This window comes from Podarcis bocagei (genome assembly GCF_964188305.1).
Source record: "Podarcis bocagei genome assembly, chromosome: 10".
Classification (NCBI taxonomy): domain Eukaryota; kingdom Metazoa; phylum Chordata; class Lepidosauria; order Squamata; family Lacertidae; genus Podarcis; species Podarcis bocagei.
Window position 1 is genome coordinate 58,182,458 of NC_138135.1, and position 27,844 is coordinate 58,210,301.

The 27,844-nt window shown below is 42.7% G+C and overlaps 1 protein-coding gene and 1 long non-coding RNA gene across 5 annotated transcripts in view; one reads left to right on the top strand and one right to left on the bottom strand.

Annotated features, from left to right (window-relative positions):
* Positions 1 to 21,542, top strand: part of ST7 (suppression of tumorigenicity 7) — a 105,278-nt gene extending 83,736 nt beyond the window's left edge. For 3 of the 4 annotated variants that reach the window (XM_081211679.1, XM_081211682.1, XM_081211681.1), the window contains exons 9-15: positions 3,419 to 3,533; positions 11,001 to 11,073; positions 12,514 to 12,616; positions 16,070 to 16,220; positions 17,464 to 17,556; positions 18,005 to 18,144; positions 21,212 to 21,542. In XM_081211679.1, coding sequence (XP_081067805.1) covers positions 3,419 to 3,533; positions 11,001 to 11,073; positions 12,514 to 12,616; positions 16,070 to 16,220; positions 17,464 to 17,556; positions 18,005 to 18,144; positions 21,212 to 21,307 — 771 coding nt within the window. In that variant the 3' untranslated portion in view covers positions 21,308 to 21,542. The remainder of the gene's footprint in view (positions 1 to 3,418; positions 3,534 to 11,000; positions 11,074 to 12,513; positions 12,617 to 16,069; positions 16,221 to 17,463; positions 17,557 to 18,004; positions 18,145 to 21,211) is intronic. The other variant, XM_081211680.1, reaches the window with a different exon arrangement.
* Positions 13,535 to 27,745, bottom strand: LOC308596612. Its single transcript, XR_014012554.1, has 4 exons — positions 25,789 to 27,745; positions 22,613 to 22,685; positions 16,343 to 16,455; positions 13,535 to 13,891 (listed from the first exon to the last, which is right to left on the bottom strand). It is a non-coding gene; the product is annotated as an uncharacterized lncRNA (long non-coding RNA).
* Positions 27,746 to 27,844: the final 99 nt, after the last annotated feature.

A 27,844-nucleotide genomic window follows, 5' to 3' on the forward strand; every position in this document is an offset into this window, starting at 1 on the left:
ACAATTCAAAGTGTTGGTGCTGACCTTGAAAGCCCTAAACGGCCTTGGCCCAGTATACCTCAAGGAGTGTTTCCACCCCCATCATTCTGTCCAGACACTGAGGTCCAGCGCTGAGGGCCTTCTGACAGTTCCCTCACTGTGAGAAGCAAAGCTACAGGAAACCAGGCAGAGGGCCTTCTCGGTAGTGGCGCCCACCCAGTGGAACGCTTTCCCACCAGATGTCAAAGAAAACTATCTGACGTTTAGAAGACATCTGAAGGCAGCCCTGTTTAGGGAAGTTTTTAATGACTGATGTTTTAATGTATTTTTAATCTTTTGTTGGAAACCGCCCAGAGTGGCTGGGGAAACCCAGCCAGATGGGTGGGGTATAAATAACAACAACAACAACAACAACAACAACAACAACAACAACAACAACAACAACAACAACAACAACAGTTAATTACTTTTGTGATACAAAACTGCAACAACCTCTTCCTTGTCAGACATTGCCCCATTTTAACGAACTGCTTTTGTCACAATGTGGCTACTCCTTAACGATATGTGACGTACTGTGCTGAAAAATGGAGGTATGGCAGTGTTTTTAAGCTAAGCAGCAACGAAATAGAGACAACAGCATTAGGAATTGTAGCATTGAGGCTTTGTTCATCGGCCTGGAAACATACTCTTAGTTGAGCTTTTTTGCGCACACTTCCTTGTTCTCTTGACAAAAAACCAGGACATTTTACCGATTCCACCCCGGACACTAATTCCGCCATTAAAATCCAAGACATGTCCGGAAAATTCTGGACGTATGGCAACCCTAATGAATGCACTTTCATTCTCTTACCTTTCTGCCTATATTGTGTCTAGAGGGGATGTAAAAACTATTGATCCAGTCCAGGCATCCTGGGGTTACTAATGGCCTTAATGAGACTGAATTATGTGTCCTGTTATAACCGTCTTGCCATCACTAGGTGCCTCCTGTTAACCTTAATGGATCCCATCAGAGGCGGTTGTAAAGTAACACGACCGGTGCAGCCACATTGGAAGGGGTGCCACAACAGTGTTGCAGAATGGAGCACAAGAGGTGGGAAGGGGCCCCTCAAATTTTAGCACCGCCCCTGGAATTTGAGAGCCCAAAGCCTGCCACTGGTCCCATTCAACAGGGAAGGTTGCAAAGAAGCTAGTGTGCAGCTTCTGCACTCTTGGCAACCCTGATATCAGTTTCTCAGGGCACCAGTTACACCTCCCCCCTTTCATGGCTATGTACCCAAATTGCCGCACCCACAGTTTTATAATAATAATTTATTATTTATACCCCACCCATCTGGCTGGGTTTCCGAATGGCAGCAGCATAGAGACCCTGGCAACAGGGTGAAGTTCCCCAACCAGGGTCCTCAGATGTTGTTGAATTACAATCCTCAGCATCCCCAGCCAGCCTGGCCATTGGTAGGTGTTGTGGTCCATCAATATTTGTATATCAAGACCAGGGGCAGTGGAACACCTAGATCCCCAAGACCTGGAGTCCTAATTTTGCCCAGCATATGGGTGAAAAATGATTACAATGCTAAAGCCCAAAGTAATTCCTCACCTTTCTATAAATGGCAAGGTAAATGGCACAGTAACATGTATATTCCCTTACATTTTAAAGACAGAAATATAGTGAGCAACTCATTATTGTGTCAATTTACAAAAGGGCTCGAGTTGCATTACCTTTCATCCTGTGCTAGCCTACCGTGTTTCTTTGTAATTTATTGCAAACATTTTGAAGGAGAATTCCACTCTGGAAGAGAAAATGCATTAGAGTTAACGTTTTGTTTGCCCACTTGCTTTCATCTGATTGCATTTATTCCGAGAGTAAAGTGATGGCCGCTTTCACAGTCACAACCCAAAATGATTTAGCCGTAAGACTTTTCTGATGGGACTGCTGTTGATTTGCATTGTCTCGCAGTCCAGTCTCTCTGCTGTTGTCTGATGTCCAAGACTATCACCCCGAAACTGTGTAACAGGGGCGAGTGGAAATCGTATTTGGTCAGAAAGCAAAAGAACAAACAAACCCAAACTAGATAAATGTCAACATGTAATGTGTTTCTAATGTGTTGTCAGTCTTCTGTTTTATTTGTTGGCTCGGAAACAAATAGCCCACAAGTATTTATTTTATATAGCGCGGGTGGTGCTGTGGGTTAAACCACAGAGCCTAGGACTTGCCGATCAGAAGGTTGGCGGTTCAAATCCCTACAACGGGGTGAGCTCCCGTTGCTCGTTCGCTGCTCCTGCCAACCTAGCAGTTCGAAAGCACATCAAAGTGCAAGTAGATAAATAGGTACCGCTCCGGCGGGAAGGTAAACGGCGTTTCCGTGCACTGCTCTGGTTCTCCAGAAGCGGCTTAGTCATGCTGGCCACATGACCCGGAAGCTGTACGCCGGCTCCCTCGGCCAATAAAGCGAGATGAGCGCTGCAACCCCAGAGTCGGTCACGACTGGACCCAATGGTCAGGGGTCCCTTTACCTTTATTTATTTGCATGATGCTAGAGCAAACACTTATTTCCAACTTTATGTATATGTGCTCTAGATTCAATTCCTGTTCTAATAGTGAACCACCTTATAGTGCAATGTTATATTAATAGATGTAAAATGATTGCTAGGTGAAGTGTAATGAAAAATAAGTATGCATTTGCAAGCCAAGTTCTGCTGACTTGTTATCAAAGGTGTTTGCACCAAAAGTTAACCCTTTAATTTTTTTTGGGGGGGGGCGTGTAAATCATTTTATAAAACCGGTGTAATTTTGATAACCATCTAACTTGGTTATTTGGAGGAAATAATTACTAGACCATGATTAAGGTAGTGTATATGAAGCATGTTTCCTGTTCCAGCTTCTACACTGAGTGATTACATGCGTTTGCCTTAAAATGAAGTGCTAGAGAGAGAGGGAATGGACTCTCCTGAACTGAAAGCAGAATTTTTTCTTCCTTTCCCTGACAGTTGCTGCATCTGGAACAGAGCAATTTCCTTTCTCTTTATTTTTTTTTAGGATGTTGGGGCGTAGTTTGGTGTGCCCCCCCCCGGATTTTGGGAGGTTCCCTCTCACAGAATATGATCATACTCAAGAATTAAACACAAGGAGATAACATGGTCCTCCGTGGCTCAGATTCACTGCTCGTACCCACTAGGAACTGTACATTCAGTACGGTGGCTCAGTTGAAATCAGACGGGACCCCACCCTGGTGGATGTCTTGACACCTACTGCAGATTTGTTTTGTTATTTCAGTAGACATTTTAAGTGTTTTTTTATAGTTTTAACTTACTTTTATCATCATTATTGCACTGTTGAATTTGTTTTCCTTAGAGCAGTCGTTTACACTTGCTTTCATATCAGTGTTGCAGGATTCCATGCTAAATCTAAGCCTATTCTCTTTATTTTTTATTATTATTATAGTTAATGAAGGAATTCCCTCTTCTCAGCATGTTCAACATCCACGAAAATTTGCTGGAAGCTCTGTTGGAGTTACAAGCATATGCAGATGTTCAGGCAGTTTTGGCAAAATATGATGGTAAGCAAAAGTACCTCTTTACATTGTGTGTGTGTGTGTGTGTAAATTGAGAGGAAGAGAGAGCAGCTTCCAGTGACAGAATCACTTTAAAGTGCGAAAATCCCATCTTCTTTCAAATGCCGCCTTCTGTAGTTCTGAAACAATTCTACATAAGGTGAAACTTTCTTAAGCTTCTCCATCATTCCATGTGTTCCGGACCATTTATTTATTTCATGAAATTTATACATCGCTTGGTTGTAAAACAAACAAACAAAAAAAATGGTTTACAAAAAGGTAAAATAATAAAATCCAAAAAAAAATTACAACCCTCCTTAAAGACATACAAAAGTTCAAAACTAAAACAGATTAAAGCTACCTCAACTTTCTAAGCATCTGTGTGGGCTTGTCTAACCCAGGGACAGCTGTGGGCAGGATTCCTGCAGCATGTTGGACTAAATGACCCTCAGGTCCCTTCTGTGATACATAGTGCCTCCTATCCCTCATTATCCCGTTTTCTTGCTGTTTAACAGTGTGATTGACTCTTGGGTGAACTCAGAGATGCAAAATATTCCCAGACAATGAATCATCTCGACTTCTCTGTGTCTTGTGGCCTTTCAGAAATATTGTCTTCTGGCACAATTAAGACATCTAGAGTTCCTACCCAAAGTGCATTTTTTGCCTCTCTTTTGCTGTCGGCAGAAATGCTCTGGGAGGTCATACCTAGAGGGGGCATGCAATTTCGGAGGAAGATCTTTCCCTCCCCTTAGTAGAGGGTTATAGTGTTTGCAGCCCTGGAAACTGCTCACCATGGAAACTGCAGGCAGGCAAAGAACATAAAATGTTTCAAGCTTCTTCTGCTTCTGCCTCTTTACTTGTTTTAAGAGATGCTCCAGTATTATTCTCTTCTAATGTCTTAAACCACAGATTCTTCCTCTCCGGCACAGTTTTTGTGAGGATTCGGTATGCAAGCTTGCTAAATAAAAAGATGTGCAAGAGGTTTGGGGTTAGGGTTGATGGCTTAACTACTGCAGAATTCTGGGTTAAATATGCATCTGTTGTTGCTGCTGAATGGCTTTGCTCAGAAGAAATTAGCTATTTGCAGGATTCATGGCAAATGAAAACCTCCCTGACCCTCAGGCCATACTGCAAAATACTGGATGGTTTGCCATTAAAGCAGCTATTTTTAATGGCACTGAGAGCAAGTTATTCATTAACCTCAAAGGGGGAGTGTGTTCTGACAGTGGGTGCCATTAATTGACTTCTGACCTTAATAGCACAGAGAAAATTGAAATATTAGGGAGGATTTTCAGCTTTCAAATGATTCCTTTTTATTCAAAAAAATAGAGGGTGTGTGTAGCAGTTTCTTTTCTTTTTTAAAAAATGATATTTATTAAGCATTTTAAAATTACAGAAAAAACAAAAAGACAAAGAAGAAGAAAAAACAAGGGAAAAACAAACAGCAATCAAACAATACAAATCGATAAAAATCAAAATCAAAAATCAAAACACATAACACATCAAAATCAAAAAACAAAAGTAAACCACAAAAATTTAAAAACAGATCCAATATTCTCAAATCCTTAACTGGCATTACCTTATTTCATCGACCTCCTCACACCTCCCTTTTTTGTATTCTAGTTATTAATTATCACAGCAAATCCTTCCCATTTTTCATAATATTCTGTCATTAAATTACCTTAATCTATTTTAACCTTATCTTACTATAAAAAACCCTAAAACTTAAATCTTATTTATACCAATTTCTCATAACCATAACATATTCTTGCATAGTTCTTTTTAACATTTCTGCTAAAGCCAAATAATTTCATTCCAACATTTTTCTAATACTCATAAATTTTACAAAACAATCCTAAATAATTTTTTTTTTTAAAAAAAGGTCTTCCAATCTTCATCCAGCGTCTCTTCCTCCTGGTCCCGGGTTTTGTCAGTCCTTTCTATCCCATCCATCTAGTTCATTAACCTGGTAATCTTATGTCCAAGGCCCTAAGTCTCTTCCATGTCCCTTCCGCAGATCTTCTTCATATTTATACCTGTACTTTACTTTGTCTCCTAGTCCTTTCACTCGTGGAAACTCCAACTTGACAGTATTTTTGTCCCTTCTCAACAGATCAGCCCCTTTTCCATAGTCCACACTGAACTCCATGTGGTATTTAAAAGCATGTTTCAAGGTCCCTCCAGAGTTGAGGACCCCCACAACCCCAAACTCCTCATGGCCCATTGCCAGACTTGAAAAGTCAAGACATCCCTGCATAGGGGGGGGTCTATCCAGCCCCCCATCTCCAAGCCAAACAAAACTCTCTCTCTCCAAATCTGGCTTTTTCCAAGTTCATTTGTCAGATCCAACAACTCATGTTCCTGCTGGGCCACAGCTCCCTCCATCTCTGCCACCCGAGGTCCAGCAACAACCTCCTCCCTCATCTGATCTGTCAGAGCACACTCCTGAGTTGATTCCTGGGTGGGCTCTATATAGATGCCCACTACCTGTCCAAAATTTCTAATCGCAACAGTCATCAAATCCGTCTTCTCATGTAACTGTTCCAATAAAGCACTTGTCTTGCAGAAAGCACGCACCAGAGCCTCTGAATACATTGTTATGCAAGGTCAGAAGTCTGTTCCCACGATCTTAATCTGTTTGTAGCTGCGAAGCTCCCCAGTTCAAATTTAATAACAGTTTCACAAGCTCCCTCTAGGGGAAGAACTTCTATTTGTATCAATCTCTTTTCTTTCTTTCTTTTTTTTTTGTAACAGCAGATCTAACAACAAAGTTTCCTTTTTCAGATATTTTGTCAATATTTGTTCCTTTAAAATGTGAAAGAGAACAATGGAATCACTATGTTTCTCTTCTTTTAACTGTCTGTCAAAAACATTTGTCTATAGTCAATGAACTTCCCAAAAACGTCTGTCCTGACACTCCGCTCCCAGGTTCAAGACGGTGGAAAATTACTTTTCTTTACACTCTCTTCTGCAGGTTTAAACAGTCCAGAAAGAATCCCCCCTCTTCTCCTGCTTCTGAAGGGGGTTCAGTACAGTGGTGCCTCGCAAGACGAAATTAATTGGTTCCGCAAGTTTTTTCTTCTTGCGAGTTTTTCGTCTTGCGAAGCACGGTTTCCCATAGGAATGCATTGAAAATCAATTAATGCGTTCCTAGGGAAACCGCTTGCCAGGCTGGTGGTGCGGAGAAGGGCTTTTCTCCGCACCGCAAGCCTTCAGGACAGGTACGGGAACAGAGGGGAAGGCGCGCAGCGCTTTCCCTCTGTTCCCGGGGCTTGCGTGGGAGGAGGGTTTTTCCTCCCCACCGCAAACATTCAGAACAGAATTCTGAATGTTGGCGGTGGGAAGGAAAACCCTCCTCCCACCCCAAGTCTTCAGGAAAGCCATCCGATGCCACGCGGCAGCATCGGAGCTTCGTTCCGATGCCGCGCGGCGGGAGGAGGCGTCCCCCCCCGCCGCCCGGCATCGGAGCTTCGTTCCGATGCCGCGCGGCGGGAGGAGGCGTTCCCCCCCCGCCGCCCGGCATCGGAGCTTCGTTCCGATGCCGCGCGGCGGGAGGAGGCGTTCCCCCCCCCCCGCCGCCCGGCATCGGAGCTTCGTTCCGATGCCGCGCGGCGGGCGGAGGTCCGAGGACAGTGGGGAAGACGCGCTGCGCTTCCCCGCTGTCCCGGAGATTTCCCTATGGGCTGTCGTCTTGCGAGGCAAGCCCATAGAGAAATTCGTTTTGCGAAGCGCCTCCAAAACGGAAAACCCTTTCGTCTAGCGGGTTTTCCGTCTTGCGAGGCGTTCGTCTTGCGGGGTACCACTGTAGTTTTAGATGATGAAAGTTGATCCTTTAGAAACGATTTTCTAAACTCTAGTTTGCCATGTCTTTGCTTTAATCTATCTACAAGAAACGGAAGGCTGACTTCCTGTTTAGACCTTCGCTTCAGTGCCAAATTAAGAGGAATTTCTTAATCCAATTTTCCGTTCTACTCACAGATCGTTGTTTAAAGTCCAATTGTCCAAATTTGATCTGGTCACGGGTAGTTGTTTTGTAGCCAAATTGTCCCAGGAAAAAGCCTTCCGGGGTGGCGCCATCGGTAATGGCGGATTCCCTCTGATCCGGAGGGACTGGCTCCACGGAAAACGGGTCTGTTCCGCTACGGCGAAGTGGGGACCCTTTAAAAAATCACAGGCGGATGAAGCCTGTGACCATGGGACTCGGCGGGCACCTTTCGCGCCCCCCCCAATTTGTAAAGGAACCCAATTACAGGCTCCGGAGCGAAGAGGGGCTAGTGGTGCGGTGCTGAGAGTCAACTGCTTCTTCCGTGGAGCGAATCCGCACAGCCGTTGCCGGAGAGCGCTACCTTTTTCCTGGGTGTGTGTAGCAGTTTCCTAGGGAACTGTTGATTAAACATTTTGGGTCATATGCAGTTGTGCCTCTATTTGAAGTCTTTGATATGGTTGATGCTTCTTCTAATGGATTTTCTTCTTATTTTGGCAGAGAGGGAGAGGTGATTTTTTGCTAATTCGCTGTGCAGCCTCTCATAACAATATTCATGCTGTTTTGGAGGCTTCCGCTATCTTCCAAACAGTCTTGGGGGGATATGGTGGAGATTGCTTTTCTGCCACTTTTGGAGGCATCTATCTGTCCTTTTGATCACAGTACAATATTTCACCTCTTGCTTTTATAGTACAGTAAAGCTGAGCAAGGGACGCGGGTGGCGCTGTGGTCTTAACCACAGAGCCTAGGGCTTGCTGATCAGAAAGTTGGCGGTTCAAATCCCCGCAACGGGGTGAGCTCCCCTTGTTCGGTCCCAGCTCGTGCCAACCTAGCAGTTTGAAAGCACATCAAAGTGCAAGCAGATAAATAGGTACCGCTCCAGCGGGAAGGTAAACGGCGTTTCCGTGTGCTGCTCTGGTTCGCCAGAAGCGGCTTAGTCATGCTGGCCACATGACCCGGAAGCTGTACGCCGGCTCCCTCGGCCAATAAAGCGAGATGAGCACTGCAACCCCAGAGTCGGCCACGACTGGACCTAATGGTCAGGGGTCCTTTTACCTTTACCTTTTAAAGCTGAGCAAAGTGGACTAGCCCAATGTTTCCCAAATTTGGTTCTCCAGCTGTTTTTGAACTACAGTTCCCATCACAACTGACCTGCTAGCAAGGAATGATGGGAGTTGTAGTCCAAAAACAGCTGGAGACCCAAGTTTGGGAAATACTGGATTAGCCAGTGGAATACGGATCCATGTAAAAACTACCTGCAAGTAGAACACTAGCTTATCGGGTGAAAAGGTTCTTTCTCACCCTGCTGTGTTAGTTTTATGCTTGCAGGGAGTTTTGATGTGATAACCTGTACATGCCATGCACAGGTAAAAATGTGGCATGTGTCCGCCATGTGTATCTGGCCTATCCTAGCCACGACAAGAAGCCAGACCTTCTCCAACAAAGACAGAAGGCTTTCATGTCTTCGGGGCAAGATCTCACAGACCACTTCCCTAAGGAGTGGACAGCCTTAAAGAGGGAAGGCTCTGGCTTACAGCTTAGTAGCACTTCACATCTCCTTAATCTTCCCCTCTAGGCTCATTGCCTGTGCTGAAGGGTTGACATAGAATTTGAGCTCTGGTGTGGAGGTTCCTTGGGGACTGCAGGTTCCACGAGTACATATTCTTAATTTCAGGAGTCCCTGGCTGAAGGATCTGAATGTGATGGTACTCTGGCTCAGACCTGTTTATAATGCTGGGAGCTGGATCAGTTTCCAGCATCTCTACTTCCAGTACCACTAGTCCGGTGGATTGGGGCTCAGGAGTCCTGACCAGATCATATGCTTCTAAAGTTGAGAGCTGGTGGTAACTGTTAACCTCTGCTAATTATCTGAGAGTGGAAATCTTGCCACACTTACGTATTGTGTTTAGTATTAGAGACCCAAGTACTGAATTTGGCATCTGCTTGTTTCTCTCTAGCTATTGCCATGTTTTGTTCCTTTTCTTTGTATATCTGATTTTTAGCTAGGTTTTCCCTATTGCTTTAAGGGTCTTGATACTGTTAGTCATTTTACTTGGTTAGTTGCCCTGGGTTTGAGAAGGGCAGGATATCCATTGGTCAAATACATATAAACAGACAGACCCAAGTCCTGGGTTCTGGAATTGGCCAAAGCAATCTACCATGTTTACATGTGGCAGTAAGCATATATTCATAACTGCGTAATGTGTGAAATGAATCTTTGTATGATTCAAAGACTAATTATTCCAACCATTAATGGTCTCTGTTTGGCTAAGCATATTCTATTTTGGTCAACCTGAGAAAAGGTCAGTCAATAGATCTCTCCCTTTTGGCTCTCTGGGGACAACAGAACACTTCAGACTTAAACCCACTTAACAGTAATTGTCTCCTGTTGAACTCCAAGGAACCTTGAGAATACTTTCTCCAGGAGACTAGCTAGGGATCTCTTGATTGGCACTTCTCAGTATCCTCATGAGAATCCAATTCCCAGGGCCATTAGAGCTGAGCAAGGAGAATATAGCTGCAAGTTTGTGGTGTAGCTTGGCTCTTTCTCCATGGCTTTGCATTTGAGCTGAAAGCAGTCTTGAGACACAGAACAAGGTTGATGCAATGGGGCAGCCATGCTTGTTTATTCAAGTGTTTCCCCCAGTCAACACGAGAGGGGCAAGAGTGTGTGCCTTCTTCTAACATGCCTGCATGAAGGAAGCAGAACTGTTACCCATGGTACCTCTGCTTATTCTGTTGCTTCAGCCTGGTTTACCAATCCTCAGGGCATTGCTGGGATGATGGACCACAAAGAGGATAGAAGAGAAAAGGAGGTTCAATTTCCCTCACTTAGATGCCCCTTTAGCTATTTAAAACTTCTTTTCATACGTTTTAATATATTGTTTATATGCTTTAAGTAAAATAGTATACATTTTGTGTTTTTATCGTTGTTTTAAATTGACTTTTATTGTTAATTGCTTTGGGATGTCTCCCAGGATGCAATTACGAAATGAAATAAAGTAGACCTTGACACTACCTCATACATGAATGTGACAGACACATGAATGAATATCAAACATGTTCATCATAGCTGTATCGGCCTTAGTTAAGTTCAGGTACAATCCTGGATGTTTCTTCCTTGCTTGGCATTATTGCATGTTCCTGTTTCCTAAAAATACTGCATATTAGTTGTGTTTAAAAACTCTTCCTCACTACGCTGACCCCCTCTCAGAGATGATCTGAGAGGTGCATCTCCCAAGCGGCAAATGTTTGTCAGAGGGTTAAAATCATTAACACTAAGAGATACAGTTTTGACTTTATTCTACCAAGCATTCCAATTTAGAGGAGATAATTGGTTCCAATCCTTCCTCAATGTGGTTCTAGATAGGTTTCCACATTTCACAAAACGTATTGAAAATGTCTTCATAGATTCCCCTTTTACCACCACCGTTGCGCTTTTTAAACGTAAAGAAACTTAGGCTTTTTCATTTTCGTTTTCTTCCCTACAGATATAAGTTTGCCAAAATCAGCCACAATATGCTACACGGCTGCCCTGCTGAAAGCCAGAGCTGTCTCTGACAAGTAAGTCCAGAAGAACACCTGTCCACCAGAATTCTACTCTGCAAACTTGGCTGACATTTAACATTTTTCATTACTGAAGGACCATTCATACTAGCAGGAAAATGTTTTATCATGCCATGTGATGTTTATTTGATGTTGTATAATGGAGGCAACTTGAACACCACATTTGTATACTGCATGGATAGCATCAACAATGGTTACCTATATATTACAGCTGTCATTTGTTTGTTTTTTAAAAAACAGCTGGTGTTCTCTTGGCCATCTTCTTGTATACAAAATGTGACAATTTTATAAATGTAATTTATCCTTACCAGCAGAATAATTGTGTGCGGGGCACATTATTTATTTGAGACAAGTATTGTGAATGTATAAGTATTTCTGGCAGGCAAATAGTGGATTATCTCAGTCTGCAACATAAAAGCTTCCTTAGGAGTGTCTTTCTAGGGTGCTTAGCAACTCACACTCTGCTTCTTCAGCTGCTATTAAAGGTATTTGTCAGAGATGCAGGGATTCAGCTGTTCGTGGGAGTGAGCCAGATTCTGCTCAGAGGTGGAAGCGCACAAATCCCGAGCAGAAGGCGTCACGTCATGCACATGCTACCCGGGTTCAGAGCACAGCCCAAAGGGTGGGAAGGAAGCAGCATGGGAAAGACCACTTTCCTTCCTGCTTTTTTTTTATTTTTTGCAGAGACTTTGCGATTATAGTGTATTTGCACTTTGAGACCTAAGTAATTTTTTTCCCTTTCGTTCTTTTTTTTTTGTCCTGTAGATCGCCAGTACCATCTGCAACATCTTTCCTCCCTACACAGCGACTCCAGCTTGGGAGGGCAGGGCTAGGTTTGTCACAGCTTTCCCTGTGGTGTCTGCCTGCCAAGTTCAGCTATGGAGTTAGCCATGGGGTGTGAGGTGAGAAAGAGATTGCATGGTCTGGGTATTCCCCACCCCCCCGCCTTCCATTCACTGGGGCAGATATTTGCCCACAGTATGGGCACACCACTAGGTATGGGTACAGCTGAAAGTAGATTACCTACTAGTGTCGCTGTCCCAGTGGCTTCGAGAACTCTAAAGCCTTCCCAAAATGTATTTTTCAATTAAAAAGGGGAAAAAAACCCTTTGGAACAATTTACTGGCATTTTTTTTTTTCTTTTTTCACCCCTCCCTTGAGGGGTTTTGGTCCTGCTTTTAAAAACAAGCACATGAAGCAAATTTAGATTAGCAGACAGAGAGAAAAGAAATTGGACTGCTTATACATTTGCCGCGATAAGTTGCAAACGTGCTTTCGACTTCTGCTGGGATTTTTAGTCAGTAACCTCTGTGTCATTTGGTTGCTCAGCTTTTCCATTGGAGAGCGCTAAGGCCCCTGCTACATTGATGCTCCTCTGATGCTTTTCCTTGTGCTGAAGTTGACCTCCATGCTTCCTGTTTTCTTTGTTCCGTGTAGATTTTCTCCAGAGGCAGCTTCAAGACGAGGGCTAAGTACGGCAGAGATGAATGCAGTAGAAGCTATTCACAGAGCAGTAGAATTTAATCCACATGTGCCAAAAGTGAGTTTATAATGAGTTACTGTGGCTGTTTGAAACAAAAGCCAAAATAAACTTGAATGGGAGGTGAACAAGGAAGGGTTGGGGATTTAATATAGTGCAACAGGGCAGCCAGTTTTATGGGCAAGGTGTACAGTCTTCTGCCTTTGTCACTGCTGCAACAAGTACAGTTGTCGAAACCTTAAAATCAACCTCTTTTTAAACCTCAGGATTTCTCCTTTTTTGATCTTGTATAAATAGTTCTCCAGTGTGTTTCATACTCTTGCTCTTTGAAGACCTTCTTTTGGAGTGTCTTCTACGCCTTTAGCCATTTGAGACTGCAAGTGGGATCCTCTATTAGAGTGTTCTTGCATTGTAAACAGCTCTCTATTTCTTGGAAAAGAGCAGATCAGCGTATTGGTCTAACCAAGCCGCCACAGTCTGCTTAATTTCTTTCTCCAGATTAAGTAGTGAGAGGCAAATGTGAAATCTACTATCTGCAGTATGTAATGCTACAGGTGAGGAACTGCAGAGCTGTTCTACATTGTATATCTGCAGCCCAGTTTTAAAATGGCTAAGGCGGCACACAAAAAACAGGTGTGCTAAGAATATAGTGTTAAGGACAATTGCACAAGCAAAGCTGAGAGCTATGCTCAGTCTGAAATTCTGACTTGACAACATAGAAGAAAAAGTGGAAGGGAAGTATTCAACTTGAGAGCTTGATTCTAGCTGATGTAAATGTGCAAAATGCTAAAGGAAATTTACCCCATCACTTGTGAAAATGGCTAAAGGCGTAGAAGACATTCCAAAAGAAGTGTCTGGAAGACACACCTGGAAGTGAGGTACCATTTTGTGTTTCAGTAGGGAATGCAGGATTTTACATCAAGTGCTTAAGACTTGTGCTTCAACATATCTAGGAAAACATTGCCCCACAAATAAGAAAAGGGGGCGGAGGGTTTATTTTTGAAGAACCTATGCTGAGGTTACATTTTAGCATCTCATTCGAACTGCAGCAATGTATTTTCAACATTGGACTTTGGCATGCATAGCTAATAGAAAAGTCTGTTTAATTCTTTATAACAGTAGCTAAGGCTGCAATCTTTCCATGAGGGTTAGTCCCACTGAACTAAAGATGTCTTACTTCTGAATAGACATGTGTAAGATTGCTCTGCCAGTTGTAGAAGTGGCCGAGATAAAGTTGCTTCTGAAGAGTAAATCCATGTGGTCTCCATAACTCAGGAAATCAGCCTCTGCTGTCCTCGTTTAAGTAATTGGTTTTCCACTAAGCTTGAGGTGCTCCTGCAATTAAAAAATCAATGTAGTCAAAATGCAGCTTAATTGGTTTATTCTTTCAACCTTTTTTATACAGAGATAACATCGCCCTCTTCCCACTTGGGGGAATGTAGCTGTGTTTGTTGTTGTTTGCATGAGTAGTATTTAATCAAGATTTCAAGAAATTGCTGCTTGATTTGCTTTCTGAAACTTCTGTCATGGGTTGGTGGGTGGAAGAGGAGAAATAAGGGTAATCTGCTCTTATCTCAGATTTTTATTCAAATGTCTTGCAACTTCTTTCTTCAAACAAAATGGCAAATTCTAGCATATGACTGAAAGGCTCCAGTTTTTAATCAGAGCAATATTCTTTCAGTGGATTTTCCCTGTGCATTTAGTTTCTGTGGAGCATGAGTTAATGAGTGCACGACCCTAGCCTGTGTTCCCAAGGCATTCCTTGTTATGTGTGATAGTTTTAATCATGTACACGCAACATGTTCATCAATATAGGCTCCCTAGGCTATTCTGACAACATCTGCAAAGATTGAACACGCCTGGCCTTGGGCACACCCAGCATGAGCACTATGCTCATACAAAAAGATTAGTATATCTCTTGAATAGTTTTAGGCTTGCCCTAACTATAGGCAGTGAAGCAGTATCCTAAATTATTAAACCTCCCAGATAGTGAATAGCCATTTAAATGTGCATTTTAAATACTATTCCTATTACAGCAGCATAAATTAACAATTAGAACCATAATCAGTTATATCTATAATTTATGGTATAGTCAATTTTGTTTGGGATTCTGAAATGTAAGCAATTCATGTCTGTCTCTCTCTTTCTCTATTTATATCCTGCCCTTCCCCAGAATTGGTTCCATGATGGCTTGTCCATCACAGTAAAACAATAAAAGTGCTTGATGCAGAACTACAAATACAAACTTCAAAGACCACTATAAATTAGGATTTTTCCTTAAGATGTTACAAAACTTAAATGGATTACTAGAAATTGGCAGAATTGATATTCAGAATAGCATGATCCTGAAGAAGCAACTTGGTAGAAATTGATGTGTATGAATTGTATTACAGTAGTACCTCGAGTTACAAACTTAATTCATTCCGGAAGACCGTTCTTAACCCAAAACCGTTCATAACCTGAGGCACACTTTTGCTAATGGGGCCTCCCGCTGCCACCAGCGTGCAATTTCAGTTCTCATCCTGGTGCAAAGTTCTCAACTCAAGCTACTACTTCTGGGTTAGTGGAGTTTGTAACTCAAGGTACCACTGTACTTACGGTGGTCCTTTAGAGGTGGGTGAAGCAAGTCTCACTACATTCAGTGGTCTTACTCCCAGGTAAGTGTGCAGAAGGTGCCAGTCCAGTACAGTTACCTGGAAGGAAGTTCCATTCAATTCTGAGGCTTACTTCTGGGGGGCGGGTAGGGAATTGCACTGTCAAGATACCTGTAGTGAGCCTTCCAACTCTATATCACTCTTTCATTATTAGAGCTACCCTAATTAGAGGGGTTTTTTTTGCTGTTTTCATAGTTAGCATTTGTCTTTACAAGAGTAAGTTTTTACTTAATAGTTCTCTCCTGTTGACAAGGGATGCTTCAGTATACTTAGCACGCTGAAGAACGTGGGATACTTCAGTAATGCATCATCAAGTGCAGTTGGTGGTGTCACATTTGGAGGCTTTAACTCCAAACAACCCCCTTTCTCCCTTCATTCTCTCTCTGTGTAACATTCACAGAGTTAATGAATCATGTGTAACTATGGAGATCAAATGTAGGCATTATGTTCATTGGCTCGGCTGAGACTCCAGTGATTGCCATGAGTTGACTGCAGTGCCCCATCTTGTTGTTTCTGATACATTGAATAAAAAATGTACCATGTTTCCTCAAAACTGTTATGGTTTGCTGTATTTTAAGAGCCTCCAGTTGCTTAGTTTCCTACAAGTGCAGCATTCCAGTTTTTTGCCATACTATGTCTCCATTGTCAAATTAGCAACAGTCTTCCAATTTTGACCTAAACTTGTCTGGCAGCCACTACAAAAAGGGTTACTAATTCTTTAAACAACATGGCCTTTAAATGCTGTATCACGTTTAAAAAAACGCAGTACCACACAGGAAGCAGGTGCATCCTGGCCCAGTGCAAAATTTCAGGTAGTGACTTTGTTCCTTTGCAACTGTGTGTTGTCTTTCTGTTGCAGTATCTCCTAGAAATGAAAAGCTTGATATTGCCTCCTGAACATATTTTGAAGAGAGGCGACAGTGAAGCAATAGCTTATGCTTTCTTTCACCTTCAGCACTGGAAAAGGGTCGAGGGGGCACTAAATCTCTTACATTGTACGTGGGAAGGCAGTAAGTAACTCACTTTCTTAGAAGCATCTGGCAGGTGAATGCCAAATGATGCAATAGCTCATTTGCTTTTGATATGCAAAGCCCTTGCAGGCTACAGAATATTGATTGAGTCATGCTAGTACCTGATCTAGCCGCCTTCTTGCAGAAATGGGGGCTTCAGTGCATTGAGTCTCTATTATGTACATAAGGTTATCCTGCTTGCCAAAATACATAGGAAAGCATGTGCACAGGAGTTCTGTGGCAGAAGAGGAATGTGGTATCATATCACATCTTTATTTTTATTTACATACTATGAATAATCTTTTCAAAATGAGAGCAAGAGCATCAAATGATACTGAGAACAATCCTAGTTGTTTTTTGCATGTTTTTATTCTGAAAAGTGTGGCCTAGAGAAACAAGTTTGAGAACCACTGCTATAGACACTTACTTGGGAGTAAGTCCCATTGAACTCAATAGGGCTTCCTTCTGAGTAGAGATGTATAAATTGCAATGTTAATATTGATGATACAGCACCTCTGTATTCCTTCAAAGCAGTGCTTGGCTGCTTTCATTTACATCTCAATTCCTCCTAAAGTTGCAGGGATATTTGAGGTTCTGAAATAGGCATACTGTTTTTGTATTATATTTATTTGAATAGGAATGTAATAGTAGATGCATGGAGAATTCAATAATTTGGCTAAGTGTCTGGAAACTATTTACATCAGGATTCATTGAGAGAAGGGATTATATGTATTGCAAATTTAAATAACAAGGAGCTTAACTTGATGTTTACATGATTGTGTTTTATTATTGCGGGAGCCTACATCAGAGGTTCCCAAACTGTGGTCTGTAAAGCACAAAGTGGTCTGCAAACTTCATTCAGGTGGTCCACGGCATGTCTGCGGTAAACATTCGTATTGAGTTTAAATTGTATTTTTATTGCTTCTTCTATTGCTCTTGTTGTAGCAATAAGATGAATACTATGGAAGACAAACTAATACAATACAATAAAATATAAGAAATACAAAAAAAAAATCATATAGTCCCTAGAACAGTGCATTACAATTACTACAACAGGTATAAAAATCATTAAGCAGTCCACCAAGACCACCAGCAATTTTTGAGTGTGTGGGAAGTTTGGGAACCATTGCCCTATGTGACTATTTTAGCAACTGAAAAGTTTATTGATCTTGTATCTAAAGTGCATTACAATGTATGGCTATGTCACCTTCAAACTGTGACTGTTCCTCCCTTTCCTTTATAGCTTTCAGAATGATCCCTTATCCTTTGGAAAAAGGGCACCTTTTCTACCCTTACCCCATCTGTACAGAAACAGCAGACAGAGAACTTCTTCCATGTAAGAGTGAAACTTTTTCCCCCTTGTTTAATTTCTAAGTAACTAAAAAACAGGCTGTTTCTCCAAGTGCCCTTCCCATAAAAAAACTATCAAGGCTGGGAAATGCTTTACCCCACTGTTGTTATTCATAAGGAAATTTATACGTAATTGAAAAATAAACAATGCTCCTAGCCATTATAATACGTAATCTTGTATGAGAGTTTTGACATGCAGATGGATGTTTGGTTTAGCTAGAGAAAGAAGAAAAGGAGGAACTAGAGGAGTATGTTAGAGCAACAGAGGTCAAGCTCAACAAACATGCTCTTTTGGTGAACATTTTAGGTGAAAAAGTTTTTAAAAAGGAACCTCCCTAGGAATACTTAAGTGAACTGAGAGCCAGAATGTTTCAAATAATGTATTTTGCTTACCCTACCTTTGTGTTTGTTCTTTCCTAATATTTTCCATGCAGCATTTCATGAAGTCTCAGTTTACCCCAAGAAAGAGCTTCCTTTCTTTATTCTCTTCACTGCCGGATTATGTTCCTTCACAGCTATGCTGGCACTTTTGACACATCAGTTCCCAGAGCTCATGGGAGTCTTCGCTAAAGCAGTGAGTAATATTTCCTCATGACCCTTTTCTGGGTGGATCAAGTGTATGTGTTTGACTGGATAAATAGGACTGTATGAAATTTGGTGACAATTGTGTTTCTGGCTGTACATTCAGTCTGAAGGGCTATGATTCTGAGGGTGCTGTAACTATATATGTTAAACGTTGTGCAGGAAAACAGACTTTACTATGGTCTATTTCTGCAATAAATTATGTTTTACAACCCGAGCTATTAGGGCATCAGAAAAGTGCAAACCACACACTCTTAGTTTGTCCCTAAACAAAGTGCATTAGCTGTCTAGTAAACTCTTTCCCCCAATGCTGCAGTTGGCCCTTGTTGTTGAGACCCCAGTAAAATGTCACCAATTAAGACTCTACCCAACAGTATGATGGATCAGGACAAAGTTGTGGTAGATCCTTATAGTATGGTTACCACAACATTCATTCTAGGTTACATGTTGGCAACTTTATGAAAAATGGAGTGGAAGTTTCATTCCTTTTATCACAGAGCTGAGAACAAGCAAACACCATACAAACCAGCAGTGGTTCGAATTGCTGACCGAATGGAATATGTTCCTGTTTGATTTAACTACCCGTTTGAACTATACTTTTCAGGGAAAGCTACACTATGGAGTATATGTGAGAGTTCTTTTTATTACAATGTACTAGAAGGAAGATTTGCATTACATATTGCATGCCAAAATACAGCCACATTTATGGCAGTCATGTCTATTTCATGTGACATGTGTGGTAGCAGCAAACTATTACTTTTCTTTACATGATGCAAGCAGCCAGTCTTCCCTTAAACTGATATTGTAAGTTGTAGCTATTAGTATGACGACTTATGGCTGCTGCTCTTATGGGTCTCATTTGCCTTCTCAAACAAAAATTAGTTATAAAGGGTAATGAGACATTTTTGACAGCCCTCCTGGTAAATAGTCCTGTCAATAGAATTAAGGGCCAGTTCAAAACATTTTTAGAATTCCATATCTTAAACATGCTAACTCATTGGATTCTGATCATAAAGAGTTACTGGGCAATAAAATCACAAAATTTACTAAAACCGGTATGGTGTTCAGATCGCAATACCGGTTTCAGACTTTTCGAGCTGCTGATACATCACACCTTCCTCCCTGCAATGTATCAGCAGCTCAAAAATTCCACCTGTGCAAAGGCTGCACACCTGCCACCTCTCAACATGGGGAGCCTCCCTTAAACTGCTCTGCTGAGGGGTGGGCAGGAGGCTGCGTGCCCCTCAGCCGATCAGTTTAAGGAAGCCACACACAGACCCCATGCCTCTGGCTCAAGGGAGCTGAAGGTGTATGGAAGGACTGATCAGCTAAGAGGCAGCGGGTGCGCAGGCTCTTCCTCCCACCAGTCACTATTGGGGCAACTAACCAGGAGGAAGAGGTAGCCTGCTCAAACAGCTCCACCATCCCCTCTCCCTTCTGGCTTGCAGAGCTGAGGGGCAGGACACTTCCCGCTAGGTCTGGAGGATGTCAGCTTTTCAACACTGTGATGTTGAAACAGAGGGAGGAAAAAGCTGCATTGGTCCCAGCCCCACAATGAGCTGGGCTGAAATCGCTGTCACTCCCACTGAGGAAACTGAGATGGTTTTACCCCCAGCACCTGCTGGGGCCGATGCAGCTTGTTCCTCTCACTGGGCATTGGGGATATGAGCTGCTAGAGGGGTGGGCTTTCTCAAAGGTTCCTGCTTGCTTTTGCCCGAGCAGGCACACTGCATCTTTACGCCTGGAGTGGCCAACCACCCCAGGAGAAAAGATGCAGCCCACCCTCTCAGGCGAAAGCAGAGTGTCAGGCTTCATTCACTGGGCTACCTTTTTCTCCTGGAAGGAAGAGGTAGCCTGCCTGACCCCACCACCCTCCAAAGGCAGCAGATGAGAGGCGCATATGGGCCTGCCTCAGCCACTTTGGGGGGGGGGGATGTCAGGCAGGCTACCTTCCCCTTAGTGAAGTCGTCTAACAGAACCCACACCCCCAGCTCATGAGGCCGGGACTTCTCCGCTAAGGGGTCGGCAGCTGTGCGCCCCATGAGAAGTTTAAACGAGCTTCCTGCCCAGGCAGCTGAGGAAAGAACAAACTATTGGTCCCACTTGTATGGTCACATGATGGCAGTATATTGGGAGTGAAACCGCTGCCGCTCCCAAATCTCTCTACCACCAATGCCCAGTTGCAGCTGGTTGTAGAGGGACTCAGGAGGAGCAGCAGTTTCACATGCAATATATTAAGGTTACCAGATGTCCCCGGGATGGATTTACAAATCAGCCCCCATACAAAATCCATTGAAGTTGAAAAGCGTCCCCGGATTCATTGAAGAAAATCAGGTAACCTTACAATATACCCCCGAGCGAAGCTGCTATTGTGCTCTGGCCTATGCATTGATACATCGCCCAAGCCTACTTTCCACCCATTAGCTGAGTGGTTTAAGGGTCCCTCTGGCTTGTACAAGCCAGGGCAGGAGGCTTGATGCTGAGGCATGCAGAAAGCTGATCAAGCACTCTTGCTTGCACAAGCAAGTATGGGGTTGGGCAATGTATCTTGGCTGCTTCTTCCTCACTTAAGGTGAGAAGGAAGCAGTGGCTGAGGTACATTTCAGACATCGTGCTACAGCAACAGATAAATACCATGATTTACTGATATATCACAATGTTAAAAACCAGATACCAACAACTGTGACTTTCCCAGTACCAAGACAGAGGCAAGAATGACTGAATTATAAAAACATACCCACACATAATTAAAATGTACAATGAAGCATGCCCGGTAAAATAGCTTTCCAAGAAGTAGAGATCGGGATGAGAACAGTAAAGGGGCAGAAAGAGAGGGAAGTGAATTCCATCAGTGAGACAACATAGCATGACAGATGCTATGAGAATAGGAAAAAACCAGAATCTTGGGGAAACAATGAGAAAGCAAACAAAAACCCAGGTTAGAACAAGGACAGACATAAAGTTGATGTGTATACCGACTATTTGCAAAAGCAAGATGTGTATTAAGAAAACTACTTTATCTTCTCCTCAACAAATGATCACTCTTTTTTGCTTTGCAGTTTCTTAGCACTCTCTTTGCCCCCTTGAACTTTGTTATGGAAAAAGTGGAAAGCATCCTGCCCTCCAGTCTCTGGCATCAGCTGACAAGGATCTGAAGGAAAATAGTCCGAAATGACTGCCATGACATTTTCTGTGCCAACTTACTGTTGCTGACCAGAAAGCATGATTTTTTAAAAAAGGGAAGCAGTTTTCAGCTCTTCATGGGTTGTCTGTTATTATTTTTGTTGTTGTACAAAATACATTGATGTTTGGTTCTATTCTATTTTGCTTTCAGAAAACAAAAGGGGAAAAAAACTTTGGGGGGAAAATAAATTTTGTGTATTGCAGCAATATAGCCTTAATACTGTTTTGTTCACATTTCCTACCACTAAGCTCCTCAATGTGCTTCCATTTTAATCCTGAGTGGAACCCCCTTTTAATATTTTAAAGCCCTATTAGGCTCCGTCGATGAGGAAGTGCTAATTAGCCATCTTGATTCAGTGCATTAGACCCCTGTGCTGCTAGTAATTACGGGTATTTGTAAGCAGGGAAAAGGATCAATATTTGTACACCTGCATTACAGCTAATGGCAGCAATACTCTCTTCTATTGCAATGTCCAGGAAATATTAGTAAAAACTGTAACGAGGTAGTCAAGCTGGGGGGCAGGGAGGGGGTCAAATAGTCTCATTCCACTTTTGGATATAGCAGGTGTAGTAGCATTGAGAGGAAAATGGCATGGGTGTAGAGGGTCCAACTCCTCTCCCACGTACCTACAATACTAATCCGTCTCAGCCCTTAGTGACAACTATTTCTGAAAGGGAAACAAGCCTGGGATAGACAATCAATCACTTGGCAATTGCCATCTCAACTCCACATTCAAAAGTGTTTTTGGAAATATGAATGAGTTAGGCCTTTGTAAAAAATTTCTCACATCAGAACTCTTTACTTATTGCCCTATCTGCTTTTCTGAGCTGCTCCCATGCTGCTGGGATATTTAAATAACCTAAACTTGTTGCAGGGTCTGACCAGGTAAGTCCCAACTATGCCATTCCATTAAGGAGGGTAATTCTGCCCCTGTTGGCATAACTGGATCATGTAAATGCTACCTCAGGAGCAGAGGAGACACAGAAAAGCGGGTCCTACCTGGTTAGGGGTATCCTTTTATTTAATCAATTTGTTTCTTAAGACATTTTTATACTGCTCTGTCATTCAAAAATATCTAACCAGTTTACAGCAATAAAACAAAACTGTACAATAAAAAAACACAAGACGTTATAACTGGACACCAGTTAACCATTTACCAAACATAATTCTAAAATATTTTGGGTGTTTCATGTGCATACTCACATACAAAATATTAATATGTGCATCAAGGGTCAATGGTTAGTCTGCATTTTTAAGGTGGCAATTCTGTACTCACTTATTTGGGAGCAAGTACCATTCAACTCCATGGAGTTAACTTGTGAGTAGGCATGCATAAGGCTACACCGTACCTATGGGGATAGATTCAGACTGTTAGTTGCACTTCAGTCCTATTGATTTCTGGATCCAACCCACCATTTTCAAAGATAATTTGGACTTTAAAGTCTTGTTCCACATCTCTGCTAGCCGATGTTAAATTTGTTCTATTTAAATGTATATCACATCCCATAACTTGAAAGGGCTTTCAGGGTGGATGACAAAATAAAGTGTCTGCAAAATATTACAAATTTGCAACACGTTAAAAAGGAAAAAAGAAACACCAAGTGCAGGACAAAGGTGCAGTTATTTAAATATCCACTGGCTGTGACCTCAAAATGGCTGCTGAAATAAGGTCACAACTATCTGAAAGATTATGAGCAGAGGAACTCTTTTCAGGCATCGCTGAGAAGGCCCTGCTACGTGTCCTCACTAATCTTTATCTAAGGATATATCCATGCTGGTAAAGGAGAACAGGAGGTCTGTCAAAGCACTGCAAGGATCCAAAATCTACAGGTGATGGACTTGATTTTCCTGGCAGGTTTGTTTCCTTTAATGAGCACAGCTTCCATCCCTAGAAGCCCCCAATGTTGCGATTTTTGTTTATCATCAGGAAGTGGCTGAGGGTTGATCCACAGACCAGATAAACCACAAAGAAATCCAAAATGCCTTAATGTAATTAACATGAAAGGCATTGCTCTACACACTACATGAAGCATATAATGCACTTTCTTGAGAAGAAAAGGGTTCATTAAAATGCACTTACGGTAATTAGTACGAGATACCCAAGGAGTTTGCGGATAGCTGCCCGACTTGCTTTAACGGATTTCATACTACTATGAAGAGCTGGTTGTCTCAGGTCTGCCAAAGTGAAATGCATTCTGCCTACCACTTTTGGGGAAGGGGTACGTTTTACCATCTCAGCATTTCTTAGCATATAATAGGACTTGTAAGATTGCTCTCAGTGCAGCATGACAACAGACCAGGTAGGTGGCCCAGGCAGGTGACTGAACAGAGCCGGGCAGCCCAGGCACAGAGAACAGCCAGGACAGGCTTGGAAACTTCCCAGCAACCACTCTGCACCACTGTAGCTCTGCACCTCAACCTGCCACAATTTCAGCCTCAACATTTTAAATGGCGTATTTTTTTCCTCTTTCCTTCCTACACCAGTGGGGGGTGGGTAGGTGATGAGGATGAAGGGGAGACTGGTGAACTGTAAGTGGAGGGGTGGTATTGGTGAATTGTGAAGGGAAGCGGGATTTGGGCAAAGCTGTAAGGGAAACAAGGATTGGCCAAAGTGTGAATGAAGATGATATGGAATAAAACAAGCACCTTGGAGAAAAAAAAGCACAAACGAGATGCGTATAATTAAAGGCAGCTCCAGCGAGAAATTAATAATTACGTATGTGATATCCACATTCACTGTGAAATATTTCTTTCAGCAAGAGGATGAAGTTGGATAAAAGGTAAAGGTACCCCTGACCATTAAGTCCAGTCACAGATGACTCTGGGGTTGCGGCGCTCATCTCGCTTTACTGGTCAAGGGAGCCGGTGTACAGCTTCCGGGTCATGTGGCCAGCATGACTAAGCCACTTCTGGCAAACCAGAGCAACACACGGAAATGCAGTTTACCTTCCCGCTGGAGCGGTACCTATTTATCTACTTGTACTTCGAACTGCTAGGTTGGCAGGAGCAGAGACTGAACAACGGGAGCTCACCCTGTTGCGGGGATTCAAACCGCCGACCTTCTGATTGGCAAGCCCTAGGCTCTGTGGTTTAGGGTTATTTGCAAGAGAGAGCCGAAAGGTTGACACTGTCCAACCACTCCATTTGTTTATTTGAAGGCAACAAACACCAAAGGTTGTCTCAAAGTGACAAACGTACATGATGAGGCACAGGCCTCTTTTTGTATACCAGTCCCTTGGCACAGCTGCAGCACATTCTTTTCTTTAATTGAGGCAGATTTAGTAAATTTTAAATGCCATTTGATTTTATGGCACTTTCTTCTCAAATAGAAAAGCAAGGTTTATAAAGATACATAAGCTAAACCTAAACTAAATCTGTCATACTGTTTTACTTACACATAAAAAAATATGTTGGCATACTTGAATTTAGTGAAACAAGGCAGCTCCATAGCTATGTAAAAAAAGCACATCACACCAGGCATGAGACTGGGTAACAGATACATTGGGAAGTTTTTCATACCTGAGGCTTAAACCAGCTTTTCTCCCAAATGGCCTCTAATACAAATGTAAAACATACCTTGTTTATTTTGTACATTTGCACATGGCAGAAACATGAGATGATCAAAAAAGGGAAGGTTTTAGCTGCCCATATGAAGGCAGCTGTTTCCCAAGTCTGTTGCTTGAATAAGTTTGGATTCCTTCTTACGTGCACTGAATGTCAGGAACTACATAAAGTGGAGATGAAAGAAGGGGTTTCTGACACTAAAAGCATTTTATGGGGATCAAACCAAAAACCAATCCCTAAAGCTTTTTGGGAGCGCTTCAGTCCACATCTGTCCTAGAGCAGAGAGATGGAGATGAAAGTCCATCAGATGAGGCAAGGCAGTATTTGGCTCCACTTTCACATTTCATGCTTGCCCCTGGCCAGTTACTGCACAGCATTTCTCAAATTCCTGACCATCAGTTGGCTGGGCACAGGGCCAGCAAAGCTGCATTCTCAATCAAATGGCTGCACAATAGGAGCTCCCCGTGGGGGAACTCTGTTGTGTAGTTGAACCAGCAAACTTTAACTCACCACCACCCCTGGTTTCTGCAGGGACAGCTGAGCAATCCAATTCCCAGTGGGAAACTCAAGTTATGCAGCCAAACCAGCTGTGTCCCTACCTGCCTCACACCTGGCATTGTATAAGGTGTGGTTTTCTTGGGGGGTTGGCAGATGGTGACGAGGGACAAATTGTGACCTGTGCAGGGTCAAATTTTGCCATCGGCTGGAGGTTCCCCATCATCCAGGCTAACATCGCTGGATGTTTCAAGTAAAGCCCAACTGAGATTTTGCCCTATGCACATTTGCCACAAGGGCTCAATACTGTATCTTTTTGGAGATGATCCTACTAGCTCCTTCATCACCCTGTAAAACTGTTTTAGGACAAAAGGCATGATACTGTGTTCTTACCTGCTTTCTGTTGTATTCCGTACGAGACCGCATTCCAGTTGTCACTGGGTCCACTTTAGCCAGTAGGAGCTCTTCCATGAACCACAGGGCTGAGGTCCACTGCTCCAGAGAGGGTATTCAGGAGCAACTGTGCAGGTAGCCTTCTTTATCTCACTGTTCCCCAGCAGTACCAGGGCTCCAAGACAAGCAGCAGCCACGTCAGTCAGAAGATCCCACATAGCATTAATTAATTCATCAGATTCCCTAAGTCCCAAGGGCTCAATGAGTCCTACGTTGCTGCAGGTGGCATTGTCATCAGCATTTCAAACCTTGCTCATGGTCTGCCCATGACAGAAAACAGGATATTTTCCCCTGAAACCTTCTACTGAACCATCAACCAGTTGAAAAACGCAGATCTAAGGTGTGACCTGATATGTGTGTTGGGCTCTGTGACTTCTGAGCCAGCCCCATGACTATCATGACAACCAGGAAATCCCAAGCAGGTCCAATCAAGGCAGCTTCTGCTTGGGAAATGACATCCCAAAGAAGGAATGTTCTGAGGTTTTCCATACCATGATGCAAACTGCCTTCTCTGTGACGGCACCAAGGTGGATGGGCTACCAGCAGAATCTCCACTGTCTCTCTGATCTAGCACCCAGTACAAACCTTCAGGTCCAAATAAGTATTTCAATAGAGGAAAAATGCTACTTAGGAATCAGGATGTAGGGCGTGTATGTAATATCATATCAAAGAGTTGGAAGGGAACCTGAGGATTACCGAGTCCAACCCCCAGGAATTTAGGAATATGCAGTACTTTTTAATTAAAACCATGCTTTTACAAAAAATAAATTGAATCCAAATAGGTACATATAAGAACCAAGATTTTTTTTTTGACATAAAAATAAATTAAATTTACAAAGGACAGAAGCCAATTGGTTCTTGGTCAGCAAGACAGTGGAACAGAAAGAAGACAGCCAATCAAGCAGGGGGCAGGGGGGAGAGAATTATGTCCTTTCTGGAGAGAAAGCACCTTCCAGGTTTGGGCTCTGCCTTGTAGAGAAGAGCCGGGTAGCTTTTCTGTTCCTGAGCTACTGCCTGGGAGCAGCTTATAGGTCTATAGGCTATTTTTAAAAAAGATAGTGATAGACCCTAATACCCTTTGGTCCTCCACTCTGCATGCCTCCTGCTAAAGGAATGGACATGAGACAGAGTAGCAAGGCTGCCTCTTTGAGCCCCTCACATGAAGCACCTTACTTTTGGCAGTCATTGAGGTGTTTCAGAGAAGGAAAAGACCATTTCCACCTTCCTGCCTACCATGTCTCTCCAGTTCCACTTTGGCCAACACTCAGGAAGAGTTCAGCACGCCACAGACATAGCCTTCTTCTCATGGCGGTCCATTTGCTAGTAAAACTGAATTACTGTGCTGCGAAATGATGCACGTCTAAAAAGTGTGTCACCAACATGAAAAGTTTGGAAAGCTCTGCTGTACTCAGAAATTAATAACCCATAGTAACGGCAAAATTACAGCCTTGCCATTATGTAACAATTCAAAGTACAACTAAAAATGAACTAACAAAACTTCACAAACCATTTCAAATGTTGCTACTTGATAACAAAACAATAAAACAAAATCACCTCCGAAAATTACAGCAAATTAAATCATTAATAACAGAGTCTGTTATAATGTCCCTCAGCAAGAGAAAACACAGAAATTGTGCATGGGAGTTCCAGCAACTCCACCCAACATAGCTGCAACCTCCTTTGGAGGGATCTCCTATAATGCCAGCCAGCACCCATGATATGGAGACCAGTTGGGAAACTCCCCCCTTTGAGAACTCCTCACTGAACTGACTGCCTGGTGGCCAAAGCAACAACGGTCTCTCTCATCATTCACAAAATAGGAGGAGAAATATCAGTTGCTTGCAGCCAGCAGGTTATCTATCCCTGTTAAGGGAAGCCCTTGCTGCACATCTCTGGCTGTCCTATGAAGGAGAACATGCTATAAACTGGCAATAAAGAAGAGATTAGTTTCCTGATTGGTATCTGAAAAGGAGACAGAAATAGAGCCAAGGAGAAG